The sequence below is a fragment of the Gymnoscopelus microlampas genome (genome assembly GCF_963454915.1).
Source record: "Gymnoscopelus microlampas genome assembly, chromosome: 9".
Lineage (NCBI taxonomy): Eukaryota > Metazoa > Chordata > Actinopteri > Myctophiformes > Myctophidae > Gymnoscopelus > Gymnoscopelus microlampas.
Window position 1 is genome coordinate 6,402,502 of NC_139946.1, and position 22,137 is coordinate 6,424,638.

General features: G+C 42.0%; 1 protein-coding gene across 2 annotated transcripts; it reads right to left on the reverse strand.

The window, feature by feature from the left end:
- Positions 1–56: 56 nt before the first annotated feature.
- On the reverse strand, positions 57–11,531 carry echdc2 (enoyl CoA hydratase domain containing 2). Of its 2 annotated transcripts, none has more exons than XM_084067246.1 (11): positions 11,225–11,531; positions 9,533–9,600; positions 8,810–8,897; positions 7,814–7,900; positions 6,792–6,884; positions 4,209–4,265; positions 3,940–4,002; positions 3,009–3,049; positions 1,227–1,277; positions 889–936; positions 57–478 (listed from the first exon to the last, which is right to left on the reverse strand). In XM_084067246.1, the coding sequence occupies exons 1-11, from the start codon at positions 11,493–11,495 to the stop codon at positions 401–403; spliced, it is 945 nt and encodes a 314-aa protein (XP_083923372.1). In that variant the 5' UTR covers positions 11,496–11,531; the 3' UTR covers positions 57–400. The 2 variants fall into 2 exon arrangements, with proteins under 2 accessions (XP_083923372.1, XP_083923371.1); XM_084067245.1 differs by having other exon boundaries at positions 2,925–3,049.
- Between the last annotated feature and the right edge of the window lie 10,606 nt (positions 11,532–22,137).

A 22,137-nucleotide genomic window follows, 5' to 3' on the forward strand; every position in this document is an offset into this window, starting at 1 on the left:
CTTATCAATAACGGTACCACATGAAAAGGATTTGCCAACTGATTTCTTTATCACATATTTGGAATAACTGCGACAATACAAATTATAACTAAACATTTGCATTATATCTGAGATAGTGGGTATAAACTGTGGTGGGACTCAGATTGAATGTGAATTATGCTTAAGTGATTTTTGAGGTTTCTACTGTAATATGCAGTGTATGTAATTTAAAAGAATCGCACAGGCTGTTGATTGTTATCCTGAAAGTCACTGCAAAGAACACTAGCAAGGACTGACTGACTATTTTCGTCTATCGGACTGTGAAGGTCAGTGTGTGATTGCGTGGGTGTATTGGTGTGCATCTTGAGTGTATGAGAGAGAAGTATCTGACAGTATCTGTCAAATAAATCGGAGGAGCCTGCTACTCTCCGGTGTATTGTGGAGGTCTCCTCTCTATGAAGGCGGCCATGCCTTCCTGTCTGTCCCGTGTCGGGATGACCTGAGGAGAAATAAGGTTTGCAATTTGACAATCAATCATTGATGAGCGAAAGCATTACAGTCAGGTTTCCATGACACTGCACGTCAATAAATGCAGGTGTCCAGTAGCTCACACTGGCATATAAATAAGTTACAGACGGTAGACAGAGACAATAAAATAAGATGATAATCTAGCATGCCACATACACCTTAAGATCCTCTGTGCCAATTTAAATTGAAGATTTAAATTAAAGAGAAGCTAGAGCTGGCTCAACTTCAACAACCATTTTCACTGGGTGTTCTCTGGTAGCAAAACATAGAGCCACACATTATGTAATCGACTACTGTAGAGCCACTTCCGACAGTAAGTTAAACCGCAAAAGGCACTGCATTGTACAGAAGCTGTAAAAAAAATAAGAAGTAATCATTTACCCTGGCATAGCACATCCTCTCTATTGCCATCGCTGTAATGATGTCCACCTACAGTAGGAGACACACAGATTTGTATCACTGAAGTTATGTACGGTGTTTCCTTTACTCAAGCATAATATAAATTTTGTTCAACAAACAAATGGTCGGAGTTGACAGGAAAATGCATAGATTTCTATCAAATAATGTAACGCAGGCCGGCTCAGTGCTTTTACTGTTGCATGTAGTTGCGATGCAGACAAATCATACATACTGTCATGCGTAGTCACCCCCCAAAGGCCCATTCTGAGCCAGGAAAAACCCTGATATATTGGCAGTTGTTGGAACAAACATAATTGTACCTCAGTGCCTCTGTTGAGCGCCTCTTTTGCCATCCGCACGGCAATAGGAGCCTGAGGGACACAAGCACACATCCATGAGTTAGATGGGTTTTAGTCTGGAACAGTGGTGCTCAACTAGTACCGATTGTAGGTCAAATAAGGCATCGAGTCTCAACCCGTGGGCCGGGTCCCGCTGGTGGGCCGTGGAAATATTGCAAGTTGGCCCCCGAATAATTGACAAAACACCTAAATAAAGAAAAAGTCATGGTATTTTTTCATTGTGATATTAGAAATTCATTCGAAAACTTCAGAGATTTTAAAGTGGGCCCCAATACATAAATATTTGAGAGCCACTGTTCTAGCACAAAAACAATGTAAAACTACTTGTGCACTTTACCCACGGGCCACTGTGTAGAAAATCATACTCATAACAAATAATACTTCTTCAAAACCGTTCACAAAGCCCTTTAACCCATTAAGACCTGGAACTGTGTCATTTTTTGATTTGAGCTAAAAAGCATTATTTTACACTTTGGGCTATTCAAAAATAGCAGATATACAAGCTCATAGCGCGGCACCGAGTGCCACGCTACGAGCTTGTAGATCTGCTATTTTTGAAAAATCGTGAAAATGTGTGCAAATCTTTGAAATATATATATTTTTAAAGCGAACATTTTTAACTCAAATCTTTGTTTCTGGGGGTCCCTGGAACAAAATATATTGATGGGGGTCCGCGGCCAAATACATATAATTTTGGGGGTCCTTGACATGAAAAAGATTGAGCACCACTGATATAGAAACGTACGTTTTCGGCTTCAGGTCTCAATGGGTTAACAAGCAAATAAAATGAAACAACATACTCTGCTTTCACTGATAGTGAAGCATCCCGTAAGGACCTAGATCATCAGCAGCATACCCTCTGCATCCGTTCTATTCTGGTAATAATGAGGTTAGTCCCCCAAAAACCACCACCAAGTCTATCTCCGTTCCACTGGCTCACAAATGTGCAAAAAAGCATCTCAGAGTTGGGAGGCTTTCGAGGGAGTGAGGCATCGCTTTGTCTGTCTGTCTGACGACAGCAGACGAGACGTGATTGGAGAGACGGCAGATGTGTGTGTCTCTGTGGAGGTGTTCATCTACATGTTACATATTTATAGCTTGTCTCCTGAATCACAGTCATTCGTCAGATTCTCTCTCTGTGTGTGTGTGTGTGTGTGTGTGTGTGTGTGTGTGTGTGTGTGTGTGTGTGTGAGAGAGAGAGGGAGAGAGTGGGTGCGTGCGTGTTTATTTGTTAGTCCATTTCTCCACTTGACCGCCACTGTGGCCCCAACGACATTGGGCATCTGAACTGGAGTGAGAGAAACATGGAACGACAGAAGCCTGGAGAGAGAGAGAGAGAGAGAGAGAGAGAGAGAGAGAGAGAGAGAGAGCGAGAGAGAGAGAGAGAGAGAGAGAGAGATGGAAGGCTGGGAAGGAAATATGAGCGAGAGGGAGGGGATTAGCAGAGGAGGGATGAGTCGTGGAGAAGGCGAGAGAGAGAGAACATGAGGGGGGGGGGGGGGGGGGAAGAGGGAAAATAAAGCAGAGTTGTCCGTGCCTAGAGGAGGAGTATCTGCGCTATGGCAGAAAGCAAAATCTGCGCGTGTGCGTGCGTGCGTGCGTGTGTGTGTGTCTGTGTGTGCGTGTCTGTGTGTGTGTGTGTGTGCGTGTGTGAGAGACCTGGGGCAGTATCTCTCTAGCCAAACGGAGAGCCTCTCTGTAAGCAGAGTCCCCCGTCTGGTTCTGTTCTGTGGCTCTGTTTACCATACCCAGCTCCAGAGCTGTCTGCCCTCCCACACGCCTACCTGGGAAACAGACAGACACAGAGAGACAGAGAGAAGGGAGGAAGGAAGGAAGGAGGATCGCGAAAAGAGTGAGATACAGAAATAGACAAGAGAGGTTGGAAGTGGAACACATGATGGAGAGAAGAATGAAATACAGAAACAGATCTTACTACTGTAAGGGATGTCTTACTACTATCAAGAGTGTTAAACTCGTGATATTTTTTTTTACACACATGGTTTTACAGTATATTCGACATATAAAGAAAGAGCAACTAAAGGATTACATCTATATCGTCTCTGTCGGGTAGAAGCCTCCTATGTCCAAAACTGTTACTTTACACAACCTTTTTCATGCTAAGGACCCCTAAATTGATATTCATTTGGCCGCAGACCCCCAGCTGAAAATGTTTTGTGCCAGGGACCCCCAGAAGCAAAGGTTTGAGTTACAAATGTTCGCTTCAAAAATATATTCCAAAATCGTATTTTTCTTTTACAAAAATAGCAGATATACAAGCTCATAGCGCGGCACTCGGTGCCGCGCTATGAGCTTGTATATCTGCTATTTTTGAATAGCCAAAGCTAAGTGGTTAAAATGATTGCGACGCTATGTCAACTCATTTCGCTGGGGAACCCCCTGGTACCCTCCCAAGGACCACTGGTGGTCCCCGGACCACTGGTCGGAAACCACTGCTTTACAGGATTCAAAAAAATATCAAAAGTAGCAGATCTACAAGCTCGATCTGCTGCTTTCGATGCCTTTGTGTGACGCTGTAGTATGATCAACAAGTAGGGAGGGCATTAATTTATGAAAAAAAAAAATAGAATATGGAGATAAGAGTTTTCTGCCTGACAACAGCGATATAAAGAAAGAGTATGGTCTAACTGAAGGAGCAAATCTAACATAACGCTACCTGTGAAGATCAGCTCTTTGGCCAGAGTGATGCCCACAGCCCTCGGCAGCCTCTGAGTGCCCCCTGCAGGACAAACAAGGTCAAGGTCAAGTTGCTGCAGCTTATTTCGCAATACACATGTAACACTCACAATGCGACGTAATAAACAGGTGTGCGCGTGTGTGTGTGTGTGTGTGTGTGCGTGCGTGCGTGCGTGTGCACGTGTGCGTGCGTGTGTGTGTGTGTGTGTCTCAGTGAGTGAGTGAGTGAGTGACCTCTGGTTGTCTTACCCGCCCCTGGGAGCAGCCCCCGTGTCGTCTCAATCAGTCCCATCTGTGCAGAATATGCTGAAACACACATACATGCACGCACACACGCGCGCACACACACATGTGCACATGCACACACAGAGAGGACGGTTGAAGGTCACCTGTGCTGCAGAGTGTCATTAACTCTTTAAGACCGGGAACACATCATCATCGTGTGTCGTTTTTAGATTTCATTGTGCCTATTCAAAAATAGCAGATCTACAAGCTCATAGCGCGGCACCGAGTGCCGCGCTATGAGCTTGTAAATCTGCTATTTTTGAAAAATCATGAAAAGTTGTGCAAATATTTGAATTATTTTCTTTTGTTTTGGCGGACATTTGTAACTCAAATCTTTGCTTCTGGGGGGTTCCTGGAACTAAATATTCTACAAATGTTCGCTTTAAAAAATATATAATCCAAGATTTTGCCACGAATTTTCACAATTTAAAAAAAATAGCAGATCTACAAGCTCATAGCGCGGCAGCTTGTATATCTGCTATTTTTAGCCAAAGAAATCTAAAAATGACACACAAGATGCGTTCCCGGTCTTAATGGGTTAAACCAGAGAGAGGGAGTAAAGACAGACTGATGCTTATGTCAGACCAAACACAGACGAGCACCTGCTCACTCCGTCGCATTAGCCCTCGACCAATCACTGAGCTGCCACATCCGATTTGGCCAATCGCATGTAGATTCAAGGTACATAAGCAGTTTGGGGCAGATGGGGACCGGGCCCCGGCATCATTAGTGCCTCGGCTTGGCTAGCCAGCTCATTGTCTCAGTATTCATGTAGCGTATAGCTACACGGGGGCACCAAATACATTCACAAACATCGGAAAGAATGACCCACGCTTCAGCAAAGCCTATTACGAATCCCGGTGCTCACAGTAATGGACGTTCAGATCAGCAAATAGCGTCTGGGTAACTTGACAAGAATCTAAGCCAGAGAAATGAACGGAGCGTGCAGATCTTTTTCTTTTCCCTGTTGCACAAATATGAGTCATAGATATTCAACTGGCGGCCACGTGTGGCCCCGCGAGGAGCTTCCTTGTGGCCCCTGGCCATATTCCAAAAAATAAATAAATTATTTATGTAAATATATGTTCGTTTTTATGCTATCAAAGTTAAAACAGTACAAACTAGAAAATGTGCTCCTCTTTGAAAGAGACCAAGACTCTTTCAAAGTGACACATCTATTTATAGGCCGCTATACGTCACGCGTCTCACTAGCCAATCAGAGCACACTCTTTCGACGTATTGTCACGTGTCACGTGAGGCTTGACCAATGTTAGCTTGGCCGAGGGGGGGCGGGGGGGGGGGCGGAAAGTGAAAACATAGTCTCCTGGCGGATTAGTTCTTGAAAGGCCATCTTTCATTGGAACTTAACTTAGAACCTTAAATAGAACCGAATTAGACCGAATTAGACCCGGAAAAAGGTTGATTTATATCGCACTGTGTGGCCCCCAACTCCAAATTATTTTACAGTTGTGGCCCCCTGCCTAATCTAGTTGAATACCCCACTCTGTGCCATCAGGCTCTGACTCTGATGGCACAGTGGTGTCGGGACGCAGATTTTCATAATGAAACTTTTAGAAAGAACAGCTGTGTTTCTCCAGTGCCTTCCTCCAGGTTACTCTTTCACGAAGTTCCCTAGAGACAATCACATCTCACAAACATCTCTGACGTTGCTCGCGTGTAAACCCCAAAGGGCAGAGAGAGAGTATATAATGGACAGTACGGTAAAGCCGTGAAAGCTTTCCAAATGTTGTCTCTCAAGCACGGGAACACTGCACTCTAAAAGGAGTGGACCACAGTCTTCAGATGATGCCCTCCTCGTCTTCCGCGCGCTACGACTGCAGTTACTGCACTGATCTGATTGATGCGACAAAATGAAACGCCCTTTTCAGTCCTGTTAGGCACTACATCTGACCCAGCCTCGTGGAGGGGGTGAGAGAGCGATTTTAAGTGCACCCAAGCAGTGTTGATTTCGTCGACTAAAACTATGACGAAAAATGCTCGTCGACTACCTTTTTTCACTGACGAAAACTAAATAAAAACTAAATAAAAACTAAGCTTTGATGACTAAAACTAAGACTAAATATATTGACAATTTTGTCAACAAATAAAAACTAGACTTAAATGTTAGTGAGGGAAGTCATTTTATATTTGGTTGCACTCGGGTGTTGCGCTCTGAAAATAGCAGATCTACAAGCTCACAACGCGTCGCGCTGCGACGCGTTGTGAGCTTGTAGATCGGCTATTTTCAGCGTGCAACCAAGTGTAAAATCAGCCATTACGACGCCATCAAAGCACCGCCAAAATACATTTTAGTCGACTAAATCAACCGTAGATTTAGTCGACTATAATTTTATGATATTTAGTCGACTAAAACTAGACAAAAACTAAAACATTTCAGATGACTAAAATATGACTAAAACTAAATGGAATTTTATTCAAAAGACTATGACTAAAACTAAATCAAAATTTGCTGACAAAATCAACACTACACCCAAGCAGGAGCAAAGATTCAGGTAGATTACAGGTAAGGGATCCGATTCTACTCACCAGCTGTGCGGAGGTCGCAGGCCAAGGCCAGCTCCAGTCCACCTCCCAGGGCGAAGCCGTCCACCGCCGCGATGGTCGGCATGGGCAACGAAGCTGCCGGCGCAGCAAAATCGCCCAAAGAGGGGATTTCAGTGAAATGCAGTCACGTTTCTCTTGTTATTACTATTCTAATATTCTTACTATCGCATTTCTATACTTATGAGGACCTGCCACGATTGGTTTGTAGAGAGTTGAAACATAGACCCCCCCTCATATATTATATATCTTCTGCTGACCACACACCAAGTGGTGGGAAGTAACTAAGTACATTTACTTAAGTACTGTACTTAAGTACAATTTTGAGGTATTTGTACTTTACTTGAGTATTTCCAATTTCCAATACTTTTACTTTTACTCCACTACATCTGTGAGGCAAATATTGTACTTTTACTCCACTACAATTATTTGAAAACTTTAGTTACTTTTCAGATTCAGAATTATTACATTATAAAACATTCATTAACCACTTTAGCCCTATTTTATACATAGGCCATTTGAAAATAGCAGATCTACAAGCTCACAACGCGTCGCATCGCGACGCGTTGTGAGCTTGTAGATCTGCTATTTTCAAACATTTTAGTACTTTTACTTTTGGTACTTTAAGTACATTTTGATGCCAATACTTTTGTACCTTTACCTTTTTTTGTAAATTTTGGAATTCTGGACTTTTACTTGTAACAGAGTATTTTTATATTGCAGTAATGGTACTTTTACTTAAGTAAAGAATTTGAGTACTTTTTCCACCCACTGCCACACACACACATCCACAAAGGAACACTCACTAACACCACACTTCCCAGGTTCAGAACAGGACCACCATTTGCATGCACACACACACACACACACACACACACACACACACACACACACACACACACACACACACACACACACACACACACACACACACACACACACACACACACACACACACACACACACACACACACACTCCTCACATAATTGCTTAACGAACACCTCACCAATCTGAGTCATCATTGATCGCAGGCCGTGAACAAACAGATCTGACTCACTGTCGTTCATTAGAGCTCTCTCTTTCAAATCAGCACCTGCGGCCAACACACACACACAGACAGAGACCATCATGTGAATGTTTAGCACACACACACGTTATTATGTCACAGACAGGGGGTTGTTTGGGTTCTGGAAGAATTGAGGGAGAACACACCCCAGGCTGTTAGCTGTTGTTCAGACAGGGTTGCAAAACAAAGAACAGCTTTCATATACACAGAATATTGTGTTGTTTGATATCATATCAAAGTCAAGAACAAAAACATGGGTCCTTTCGTGAAACCACAATGTTTTAAGAGAGAGGACATACTGTGTAGAGCAGGGGTCTTCAACAGTGGTTCCAGGACGCCTAGGTGGTCCTCAGAGATACAGGCAGGGGGGCCGGCAAAATCTTTGTGTGATAGGGACTTTATTTTTATTTTTTTTACATTTACCACTTGAACCCTCACATGCCTACTCTGGGGGGAACATTAGTCTGCGACACGTTGTGAGCTTGTAGATCTGCTATTTTCGGCGAAGATACTTACAGGTTAAAAAGAGCAGACAAGTACCGAGTCAAAGGTCAAGTTTACAAAGTATTGAGGGTTTAAACTTTAAAGGGATAGTTCACCCCCAAAATGACTTTTTCTTATCCTATGGATTAGTCACCCCATGGAGACTTGAATTCATGGATACTTTTTTGTTTTTGTCGCATTACTAAGCCAATAATTTGATGATCAGCAGCGGACACAAAAGAGTCTCCTTTGTGTCTCCTACCGGAACCACTGCCTACCCGGTCCGCTGGTCATCAAATTATTGGTTTAGGAATAAAAAACCCATGAATTCAAGTCTCTATGGGGTGACTCATTTTATAGGGGAAAAAATGAATCCAATATGTCGTGTGGGTCCTTGGCCTGAAAAACATTGAAGACCCCATGGTGTAGAGGATAGTGATGAACTCAACGCACCTGCACAGAAGACCCCCGGGACTAGACTCCTGAAGATAACTACACGCACGGCCGAGTCACTGGACAGCGCGGACATCAGCTCTCCCATCTACACACACACACAGGGGACAAAGGGGGTTTCATCAAGATAATGCCTTTATGTGTAGGTCAGTGTGTGTCTGTGTGTGAGGGAATGAAATGGAGTGGCAGGTAGCCTACAGCAGTGGTTCTCAAACTTTTTCATGTCAAGGATCCCCAAAATGATATGTATTTGGCCGCCATCTCAAAATTATGTTTTTATGTGGACACGCCTCCAGTTCATTAAGTATACCTGGTTCTCACCTTAGCACCTCCTCCACCACCTTAGCACCACCCACCTGTCCTAGTCCCTCCTCCTCCTCATGCCCACACCTGTTGTGTTATGATAATGAGGGGGGGGGGTATATTTTTTACTATGTCACTAAAGGGCTGTTTTTCTATTGGCACGTTTGACCCTCAAGGTTTCAGCCTCCAGGCAGAAACTCAAAATAGTCAGAGAAGACATAAAACACCATAAAAACACCACCAGGGGGGCTTAATGAAGTTCTATCAACCTCATAGACACATGAAAAACAGAAAAAGTGCAAAACCATGGCACCACCTCTTTAACACATTTTGCTAGGGACCCCTGGAACCCCCCCCCAAGGTCCCTTGGGGGTCCCCGGACCCCACTTTGAGAACCAATGGCCAATGGTCAGAACTCACCTGTGATACAAACACATGTCCCAGAGCATTCCTTGCTTTGTGTCGCAACATCAACACCTCCACTATCCCTGAGAGGAAGACAGAGTTCTGACTCATTGAACCGTATAGGGAATACAGTTAGGATGTGAAAGTCTTGAAATTTCAGATATTGAGTAATTCTGGTTATAGACACTAACACTGAACTATTTTTAGTAATTGTGCATACTTATGTTTTTTTCTTTTTCAGTGGAGGAAATTAACAAAGTACATTTACTCATGTACTGTATAGGCCAACTTTTACTTTACTTGAGTATTGTGGGGTTGTTGTTTTTTATATACGTAGGCCTACTTTATACTCCAGTACAGCTTAAAATGATTTTAAATCTTACTAGTTACCTTGCTGATTTAAATTATTACAACCACTTCAGCCTTATTTTGTACTCCGATTTTTTCGAAAATAGCTGATCTACAAGCTCACAACACTTAATACCTAAAGTGTATAGGTCTATTAGCGCTCTTCTATTACTTGAACACATGCGTTGTGAACTTGTAGATCTGCAAAACATTTTGACCACCATTCATAATGAGTACTTTTACTTTCCTAAAATGTTAATATTTATTTTGATACAAATACTTTCACTCACGTACTTTTTTTTGTATTATCTTGTAGGCGTATTTCTACATTGGCATTGCATTTGCTCCTTTTCCTACCATAATAAAATATCAGAGTAGCCTACTGCTCTACTACTTCTTCCACCACTTCTAGTGTCAGTCTGGGACTGGGACATAAAACCAGTGACCACGGATGGGTGTGTTTATTCGGCCGCCTGGATGAGTGTGTGTTAATGACTGCAACTGATGAAAATGGGTCCTACCCAGCAGTGGTGGAAAAAGTACTCACATCTCTGTCTGTACTCTGTTACAAGTAAAAGTCCGAAATTCAAAATTTACTTAAGTTAAAGTACAATAGTATTTGCTATCAAAATGTAGTTAAAGTACCAAAAGTAGAAAGTACTAATTATGCAAAATGTCCCATTTCACAGGTTTTCAAATGTATATAATGTGTAAAAATCCTTTGAAAATAGATCTATAAGTTCACAATGCCTTGCATGAGCTTGTAGGTCGGATATTTTCTTTTGTAATAATAATCAAAATCTACAAAGTAACTAACTAGTAACTAGTTCTAATAATTGAAGTGGAGTAACGGCTCAATGCACAGCAGCCATATTATCACTTCCTTCACAGGTGTTACCAATGATACTAATGAAGGCTCTGTTCCATTTAGTGTAGCACAGTGGTTTCCACGACCCCCATAACTCTGAGAGTGTACAAATGGAACCAAATGGACCCGTAAGGGGCCATTTGGAAGCCCATGAGGGTCCCTGGACCCCAACTGTAGACACACTGGTGTAGCAGAGTGTTTCCAGTGAGCCAACATGCACAATATCAGCACCCTGACTCTGTCTGACCAGAATGGAACAGAGCCTTCATTAGTATCATTGGTAACACCTGTGAATGTCTTCATAATATGGCTGCTGTGAATAGAGCCTATTTGCCTCATCAATTTGCCTCTGAGATGTAGTGGAGTAAAAAGTAAAAACAAATATTGAAAATTAAAAGTACCCCAGTAAAGTAAGAATACCTCAAAATTGTATTTAAGTACAGTACATATTAAGTAAATGTACTTAGTTACTTTCCACCACTGGGTCCTACCAGTGTCATCTCCATCTAATGGTCTCAGATCCACTTCTACAGAGTGTGTCGCTTCTGTGTGTTGCCCACGGTGCTGATGATGTGTGAGAGTGCGTCCCGCGAGAGAGCCTCTGCCCCGGGCCAACAGACCCACTCCCACTCGGGGTATTAATAATGATGATGAGCTATAAACAGGAGCCCCTCCACGGAGGAGTGTGTCCGGCAGCAGGACACTCAGACCCGGCCACAGTGAACGCTGTGATCGCGCTGCCAGCCTGCGGAGGAAAGTCATCGTGGTTGTTGGTTGGGACTCGCGGAGGCTTTTTTATTACGGGCTCACAAAATGAAAGAACTTGGGGCTGGCAACTAGCGTTGCCAGGTTTTGTGAGAGAAATAAGCAGTGGTGGAAAAAGTACTCAAATTCTTTACTTTAAGTAAAAGTACCAATACTGCAATATAAAAATACTCTGTTACAAGTAAAAGTCCTTTTTATTATAGGCTCACAAAATGAAAGAACTTGAGGCTGAACTAGCATTGCCAGGTTTTGTGAGAGAAATAAGCAGTGGTGGAAAAAGTACTCAAATTCTTTACTTAAGTAAAAGTACCAATACAATACTGCACAAAGGTAACCAGACATATCGCCCTAAAACCATTTCGCCCCCGTTTTTGAGCGGACATTTCGCCCACCCCCGGACATTTCGCCCGGACATTTCGCCCTCCCCAGACGTTTTTCCCAGACATTTCGCCCACCCCCAGACATTTCGCCCGCCCACCCCCAGACACTTCGCCCAGACATTTCGCCCTGCAATTATATTGTGCATTCATTATAAATATATAATCCATCAGTTGTGCGATTACCTGCTATGATTACCTACTTTTGCAATTATTATTATTTAAGAGGAGAATTTCTCAACTTTCACAACTTGTTCTACTGTTTGACTATTTGCATAGCTCCGTTTACAACTTGTTCTACTGTTTGATTGATGGCAGTTTGCATAGGAAAAGGTACAAACGCCTTAACTGATCACCAGCTATCTGTGTACTTTAATTGCTTTAATTGGCGGCAGATGGCCCATTCTGCACCTCCTGGATCTAGGTCTATTGAAATTTCAAGACAAAGGAATGGAATGTGACCTTCCTCTGTGATGCATCTGTACTGTAATGACAATAACAGAATAGCAGAATAAAAAGTATTGCAAATGTAAATGTTCATTTTCTCCTGTCTTAGCGTGTGTGTGTGTATATGACTCCTGGCAAACCTGACACCGTTGGCTTGTTTTACAAATAGGCCTAAAACATGTCTACAACCCAGTCCAGAACTGACAGAATACATGCTTAACATTAGCTATGCCCTCTGTCAGTTATCTGTCCATATGCTCTGTTCATTATATACATTACTTCACTATCACTGTCCATTTAATCCTAATCAAGACAATAAAAAAATAAAAAAGGCCAAACAAGCTAAATTCATTTCAGAACTAAACATTTAGATTCTGCTGGATCTTCGTCTGAGGAATCAAGCATGACACGTAAATCAATCAAACAATGCACTGAAAAACAGGCCACTGAGTCGATAATATAATCTATCCCCAGCCTAAATTGTTGTAATTGTTAGATTTGGCTTGAATCATTCTTTCTGAATGATTACACTTGAAAACAAATTAGATTTAGGAATGTTATGTAACTTTTTTTTTACATCTGTACTTTTTGGAAACTAACTTTTTCTTCTATTATTATTATTACAGTTCAGATACATTTGGCACTACAGTTATGTCATAATAACTGTGTTGACCTGTTCTCTTTTATTTTGTCAATAAACTGATATATATTCCTACATTTGACCTATTTTGTTGTGTTGCTTTCATATGGATCTCTTGTTATGTGAGTCAGTTTGATTGATTGATTGAGGTTTTTATTATCAGTTTGCATAGGAAAAGGTACAATTTCATGACAGTACAATTCACTGGTACAAGGTCAACTAAAAGGATAAACACCTCAAGAAAGCTTCTAGGCTTGTTTCAATTGGGGTCCTTAAAAGGGACACACACACACACAGAGAGAGAGAGAGAGAGAGAGAGAGAGAGAGAGAGAGAGAGAGAGAGAGAGAGAGAGAGAGAGAGAGAGAGAGAGAGAGAGAGAGAGAGAGCTTTTATCTAACCATAACCCTCTCTCATTCTCGCACACAAACGGCCAGCTAGCTTCACTATCTATGGGCGAAATGTCCGGGCGAAATGTCCGCATTCTATGGGCGAAATGTCCGGGCGAAATGTCCGCATTTTTGGGGCGAAGTGTCCGGGCGAAATGTCCGACTTTTTGGGCGAAGTGCGGAAAGGGCGAAATGACTCGTATTCTGCACAAATACTCTGTTACAAGTAAAAGTCCAGAATTCAAAATTTACTTGAGTAAAAGTACAAAAGTATTGGCATCAAAATGTACTTAAAGTACCACAAAGTAAAAGTACTAAATATTTGAAAATAGCAGATCTACAAGCGATGCAGCGCGTTGTAAGCTTGTAGATCGGCTATTTTCAAATAGCCTATAGGTATAAAAAAGGGCTAAAGTGTTTAATGTATGTTTTAAAATGTAATCATTTATATCTGCAGAGTAACTAAAGTTTTCAAATAATTGTAGTGGAGTAAAAGTACAATATTTGCCTCTGAGATGTAGTGGAGTAGAAGTATAAGTATTGAAAATTGGAAATACTCCAGTAAAGTAAAAGTACCTCAAAATTGTACTTAAGTACAGTACTTGAGTAAATGTAGTTACTTTACACCACTGGAAATAAGCAACCAGGTCTATGAAAACAATCCCAAAAGAAGCAACTTAGGGCAAGGGGTCTTCAACGTTTTCAGGCCAATTAAGGACCCCTTGGCTGAGAGGGAGATGAAGCAGGGACCCCCAGTTTTAAAGAGGCGTTGTGTGCTTGTAGATCTGCTATTTTTGGCTAAAGTTCTCCTCAGAATAGGGATGCTTGGTTGAAGTGGTTAATGTAAAAATCACACAAAGATTCGGCGGACCCCCTGTAGTAACTCTGAGGAACCCCTAGGGGTCCCGGACCCCCTGTTGAAGACCACTGACTTAGGGCACATGAGCACTTTAAATCTACAACAGAGCTTGTTGTAGATCTGCTATTTTCAAAGTGTTCAAATTGACAAAAAAGACAATTCTGGTACGGGGGAACTTTGGCACAAATTCGTTTCAGATGGAGGTCCGTGGACAAATATAGGTTAAATGTGGGGTTCTTATAATGAAAATGTTTGAGAACAACTGGTTTAAAATAAAAATAAAAAATGGAAGCAAGCCCAAATAAGAAACTATAATGTAGAAACAAGCCCAAAAAAACGCAGCCCGCAACTACCAATATTTACAAATGACAAGCAACTTTACATGAAAACAAGCCCAAATTCGCTTATAATAAGCAGACATGGCAACACTGCTGAAGTTTCCTCAAGGAAGTGATAGCGGTTTCAGACTATGGTTTCGGGTGCGCACTCCAGACCGCTCCGTTTCCGAGTGCGCTTGGCTGGCCAGCATTCACACTGGCCAAGTCTCTAACGCGCCCGAATACGCTTGCATATATACCCCCGATCCTATAGGTGGCGGCACGCACATAGTGCTTCGCCAGTGGACACAGACGTCATCAACTATGCGACAATGTGCTGGTCGCGCATAAATATAGGGTTGCCGCTGGGGAGGCGAACGGCCTTCTGGAGAGAGTCAGGAGCGCACTGAGCGCACAGCGACGTGAGCGCACAGAAGTCAAGGCACAGACTGCTGTGTTGTTGGCGCGCGTGTTGTTGACAGACAACGGATGCACGCTTATGAGAAACAACACAAATAAAACCTGGTGAAACACGTGTGTACATTTGCGCAAGATGAGGATACAGGAAACATTCAGTCTAAATGTCCAGTTTACTAACCTTCACAACAACTACTACTTTTGTATTTGAAACCTTACATTTCTCTAAATATTATAAACTTTCACGACAGCTTAAGTACAAAAATATATAATTTATGAAAAGGCAACTAGCCTATACAGTGAAGTCGGACTGAATGACTGAAACCTTGTATTGTGAATTGTACTTCCATGTACTGTTTCTCATGTCTTACTAAATAAAGTAACGTCTTCTCTTTTTTTACTCTCTTTGTGTGGGGATTATCTGGCACATGTATGTATCTGTTATGAAAGAGAAATTGCATCATGAGTGAAACGGCTATAGTCCATGGGAAACCATAAACCTACGTAGGCCTACATCTAAATGAGTTATATTTACTTACAAATTTCAAATTACAAAGCCTTATAAGCTATATATTTCTGGGATGCATAGTAGCTGAAACTCCACAAGATATCCACAAGATATACTATTATATATATATATATATATATATATATATATATATATATATATATATATATATATATATATTGTTGCTGTCATTATATGGCAATGACACGGCCTCTCTTTCTATCTCGCGCTCTCATTCTATTTCTGTATGTAATGTTTTATATAAATAAATAAAAATGTTTTATATATAAATATTGCGGGTTTTAGCGCATCATCCCGCAGGTTCATTTTATAATTTAATGATGAAATTAAACCGCGGGATCCGGCCATGGTTGAACCCCTGTGGATTGATCTGCGACGTCTTTTTGTTGACTGTTTTTGGCGAGTTTATATACCGTCACCTATTCCAAATAGCGGGCCACTTCCGTCAAACAGTACGCTTGCTTTCACACTGCAGCGTACCGTCTCCGAGGACGCATGATTCGGATCCGAGACTGCCTCCGGAGGTGGTTTCGGGAACGGAACGGGGATCCGTTTCGGGGAACGATACGCAACGTTCACACTACCACAACATCAGCCAAGTGGCCCAGGGTGCGCACCCGAAACCATAGTCTGAAACGGCCCTCAGTTAAACAGGTCCCGTAATCAGGGGAGGGACCTATGGTGGGAAAAAGTACTCACACATGCTTTACCTAAGTACAGTACTAAGTACAGTAGCCTGCTTAAATAGTTACTTTCCACCACTGGGAGGGACCTATGGCTATGGGGAATGACTCTGTTTGAGTTTCAACCAATGGTGTCAAATATCAACCATCAAACTGCGTGTCAACACTGACTCAGCAAAATGTCCACTAAATACTGCAGCAAGCAACACAAGAAGTAGAGTAGCCTAGGGGGCAGTGCAGTGGTTCTCAAGTCTCAACCTGTGGGTCTGGACCCCCAGGGGGTCTTCTACACCATTGATTCTCAAAGTGGGGTCCGGGGGTCCTTGAGGGAGTTCCAGGGGGTCCCCAGCTAAATGATGGATAGTTAGCGACCAAATGGACCCTTAGGGGTCTAACTCTGAGAGTGTACAAATGGAACCAAATGGACCCGTTAGGGTACATTTGGTTCCATTTGTACACTCTCAGAGTTAGATTAACATTGATTTTACAATATAAATTGCGGTCCAAGTGATAGAAATGCCATTAAATGGGGGTCTGTAGCCCTAATGCATGTCAAACTGGGGGTCCTTGAAATTAAAATGGTTGAGAATTACTGCTAAAAAATCTTCTCTTATGGGGGTCCCTGACATATCTTTTGAAATGGGGGTCCGCGGGCTAATAAGTGTCAATTTGGGGGTCCTTGACATGAAAACGTTTGAGAACCACTGTTCTACACATGATTTTGAGAGGGTCCCCAGATGACAGTGTGGTGTCTGAACATAGCGGACCGGTAGAAATGAGAATCCATATCCGGCGGCGGAGAATAAGCCAACGCTCAGAGTCCGAGTTTACATTCTCAACAATTCACTTTATTGTCAAAGTTCTCAGCAATCCATACATCCAAGTCAATTCAATATATGGCGCGGCCCATAGAATTTCCTTTATTCTGTAGGCCATGGCCTCTGCGTAGATCCAAATCACAGAGCCCCGTTTCTCACAAATACATCACATTATATGCAAGCCACGGGCCCTCTTTCTGACCATTCACAATACAGGTTGCTAAGAACAATGGATTTCTTGGGGTGGGCCTAAAAGTCACACAATGTGTTACGATCTGCCTTAGTTTTAACATTTATCTATCAAACTGTACCTTCACCCATGCTCACATTATAACATTATTATTCAACATTTTATTAGCTTCGAAATGAATCTAAACATTGACATGTCTGACGTTGTATGAATTATTTAGATGATTAAAGTTACTTTAAAAGAAACGCTCCAGCTCAGCTCCTCTCCTCTGGAGAGAGAGTCAAAATCCCTTACACAATGATGTCGTCTTTAACCTCGGCTTAGACACAGAACTCGGCTTAGCCCTAAAACCATTTCGCCCCCGTTTTTGAGCGGACATTTCGCCCACCCCCAGACATTTCGCCCGGACATTTCGCCCTCCCCAGACGTTTTTCCCAGACATTTCGCCCACCCCCAGACATTTCGCCCGCCCACCTCCAGACACTTCGCCCAGACATTTCGCCCTGCAATTATATTGTGCATAGCTCCGTTTACAACTTGTTCTACTGTTTGATTGATGGCAGTTTGCATAGGAAAAGGTACAAACGCCTTAACTGATCACCAGCTATCTGTGTACTTTAATTGCTTTAATTGGCGGCAGATGGCCCATTCCGCACCTCCTGGATCTAGGTCTATTGAAATTTCAAGACAAAGGAATGGAATGTGACCTGCCTCTGTGATGCATCTGTACTGTAATGACAATAACAGAATAATAAAAAGTATTGCAAATGTAAATGTTCCTTTTCTCCTGTCTTAGCGTGTGTGTGTGTATGACTCCTGGCAAACCTGTTCACCGCTTGGCTTGTTTTACAAATAGGCCTAAAACATGTCTACAACCCAGTCCAGAACTGACAGAATACAAACATTTAGATTCTGCTGGATCTTCGTCTGAGGAATCAAGCATGACACGTAAATCAATCAAACAATGCACTGAAAAACAGGCCACTGAGTCGATAATATAATCTATCCCCAGCCTAAATTGTTGTAATTGTTAGATTTGGCTTGAATCATTCTTTCTGAATGATTACACTTGAAAACAAATTAGAAAACAAAATGTCCGGGCGAAATGTCCGCAAAAATGGGCGAAATGTCCGGGCGAAATGTCCGCATTTTTGGGGCGAAGTGTCCGGGCGAAATGTCTGACTTTTTGGGCGAAGTGCGGAAAGGGCGAAATGACTGGTATTCGATGATTTGGGAGAGACAACAGGCAGCAGCCTCTCCTGCATATTATTAGGCTCTCTCTGAGTAAACAAAAGAATTCGGCCGGGTGTGGTGTCATAGATTCACACTCCGAACAATAGGACAGGATGGTTGAAGGTAATTAACTCAACTGCAGCTTTTTGCCACAGACTGACCCAAACTTTGCTAGTTTTGGTCTCTGCCTGTTATGAGACATTTTGACGGTTTCTGGGTTATAATGTATTAATAATATTTTCATATTTCATAAGCACAGGGCCCGATATTACACGACAACAGCAAAGTGACAATTTAAGTTATCAACAAACTATACTATAAAAACTGGTCAAACATTGGCCAAATTATCAAATAATATAAGAAAGAGGCAAACATTGTGAAAATAGCAGATCTTCAAGCAATGTGAGCGTTGTGAGCTTGTACATCGGCTATTAGTCATAATCATAATAGTTATCTGTGGAACCGAGTCAAACAAAATGTAATGCCTCAACTCCTATAATTCCAAGTGCTTGTCAGGGTGGGGGTCCCCAGTTCAAATATGATTGTTTTTTTTTTGGGGGGGGGGGTTCAGATACGGTTATTTTGCGGGGTCGCTACCTGAAAAGATTGAGAATGACTGGCCTAGGGAAGATGAACAACTAATCTCTCTCTCTCTCTCTCTCTCTCTCTCTCTCTCTCTCTCTCTCTCTTATATTATAATACAATATAATATTAATGTTACAAAGTGATAGCCGCCTGCCGTACACATGCACAATGTCCTATATTATATACTGCAGTCCTTTCTTTGATTGCTATACAATCATAGAAAGGTTGATTTAAAAAGAAAAGTTTCACTCAAAGATTTTTCTATTGATATTTCTAGTCATACAAAATGCAGTAGGACAGATACAATTGAATAACCACAATATAATGTCCCCCCCACCCATGGTTTAAAAGGTAATACAATTTAATTAATTGTATTACTCACACAATATACCATACAAATCCATTCCATAATGTTTAGGATCTTATAGTGATTGTGAGTGGCTGTGGCAGGCAGATACGTATTTTGCTGCCAGAGGAGCCGCTGTCCCTTCACCCAGGAGAACTGCCAATTTCTACTCTGGGATTAGCATTAGGAAGACAACCATCTCTGTCTCTACTTTGCCACTGTCAAGCAGCAGTGGTGGAAACATTTTGGAAACATCTTGCACTTAAGTAAAAGTATCAATACTGCAGTGAAGAAATAGACTACTCTGTTACAAGTATAAAGTCCGGTAATACAAAATTACTTCAGTAAAAGTACAAAAGTATTGGCATCAAAATATACTTAAAGTACCAAAAGTAAAAGTACTCCTGGTGCAGAATGACCCATTTCACAAGTTCAAAATGTATACAAATCGTGAGCTTGTAGATCGGCTATTTTCAAATAGCCGAAATATATATAGGGCTTGTGAGAATGCCCGACTTGCGGTTGGAGTTAGTACAGACTCAGAGGCCTTGATAGGGTTCAACCAAAAAGGTGTATTTATTCTGATTGTTCACCGACAATACAAACAATACATGAACACAGGAAGCTCTCCACGGTGGTGTGTAGCTCTCATCCTACCACCAGCTGAGTGTGTTTGTTGCTGGCAGCCTTTTATACTCAGCTGGAGGCAATTAGTTTGGACTCAACCATGTCACGGGGGAGATTACCGATTAATACACATACATAAATACAGATAACATTAACTCTCATAACCTCTATTAAAACTCCATGAACTACACCAATAATGATTCTCATTCTACAACATTTACACAATATCCCTATCAAGTCCAAATACACATTACAACCCCCACTCTGCCCTTCTGACTTGGTCCAGCCCAATTACACTGGCCACAGTACAACTTACAGGGATATGTTAAGCTTTCAATAATCACCCAGCAGCATTCCCTATATTTCACTACTCAAACATATTGCTCTTGTCACACTCATACCCATTACACATTATTACACATTGCACTTGCCCATGATTAGAATTCAATAAATACTTGAAATCATGCAAAATACAACTGCAAAATACTATAAAGTGCCAACATCAATAACAGAGGACCTCTCTTAAGTGGTTAATGTATGTTTTCTGCAAAATCTGCATAGTAACTGGTATAACTAAAGCTGTCAAATAATTGTAGTGGAGTAAAAGTACAATATTTGCCTCTGAGATGTAATGGAGTAGAAGTAAAAGTAAATGGGAAATACTCCAGTAAAGTAAAAAAAAAAAAATCCTCTAAAGTGTACTTAAGTACAGTACTTGAGTAAATGTACTTAGTTACTTTACACCACTGTCAAGCAGTGACCACATACTGTCACATTCCTCTCTCTCTCTCTCTCTCTCTCTCTCTCTCTCTCTCTCTCTCTCTCTCTCTCTCTCTCTCTGGCCTCTGTTCACTGGCTGCCTGTCAAATAAGAGGGTTTTTATTATTTGTTTTTAAAGCATTACATGGATTGGCACCAAACTATTGTTGACCTCCTTTGCCCCCGTTCCACCCCCAGGCCCTCTTATTAGATCCTCTGAACAAATTACTCCTGTCTGTTGTTCCTCTGTCCCGGTTACAATCTTAGGCTGACCTTATTTTCGCTAATGCTGCCCCATAGACTTTTGGAATAGTTTCCAAATTTGTATTAGGTCTTCCCCCTCCCTTGTCCCTTTTAAATCCTGTATAAAGACACAGGACCAGGCAGTGTGCAGGCTTTAGTATCGGGCTATATTGTGTTTGTAACGATTCACGTCAGAGGAAGGCCGTTGGCGGCCGAAACGTCCGTACGTGAGTGATCTGATCTGCTGCTGAGGCTGCACAATAAATAAGAGATCCTAAAAGGAACAAGTGAGTGCTGGTGATCTTTTCAAACGATACTGTTTCTGCCAGAACTGTTGCACCCGATACACATGAACTGTGAACTATTGTAGCGCTCGCCTTTCTCTTATAAAGTTATGTTGTGTGTAAGATATACCGTTTGTCGTATGGATTTGATTGTGCTTTTTGGCCGCGATGTGGCTTTGTGTTTGTTGTTCTGCATATTGCAGGATATTGTATTTGTTGCTTCATTATTGATGCTGCTTTTTGTGATTTTATTCCTTTATCTGATGTATCTTACAGTACTTTTTCTTACTCTATCTGTAACGTAACTGCTGTGCTGCCTCTGGCGACTGAATTTCCCCCCGTGGGATCAACAGTGCGTAGCAAAAAAATCCTGAAGTGGGCGTCAACAAGTGTTACTTGGTAGCTTGACTTCTTACCCCCCCCAATATGTCTGCAGGTGCTATGCCACGCTCCCCCCCCCCTACCACCCCCCCCCCCCCTACCACCCCCCCCCCCCCCCCCCCCCCGTGGTGACGACACGTCGCCAAGCACTACAAAGGTCTATCTGTCTAACTATATCTATCTTGAGGTATGAGTCTTAATGCATGAGTTGTGTATTCTGTGTTTTTTTTGTGTTTTTTTTAACTTATTTTTTCAATTTTTCATTGTCTTTGCTGGCTCACTTTGGTCAACTTCTATTTCTTTAATGTAGTTTACAAATAAATGACTTAACACATTCACTGCCAGACCTTTTTTTCTGGCTGGGTGCACCCACTGCCAATAAATGACCTAACCACTTAAACCCCAGCGTCCATTATGGGGAAGGCTTTCGAAGAAAATAGCCGAGCTAGAGCTTGTCGATCGGGCTATTTTCAGCGAAAGCTTTCCCCACAATCACAGAAAACGGAAAAGACACTAG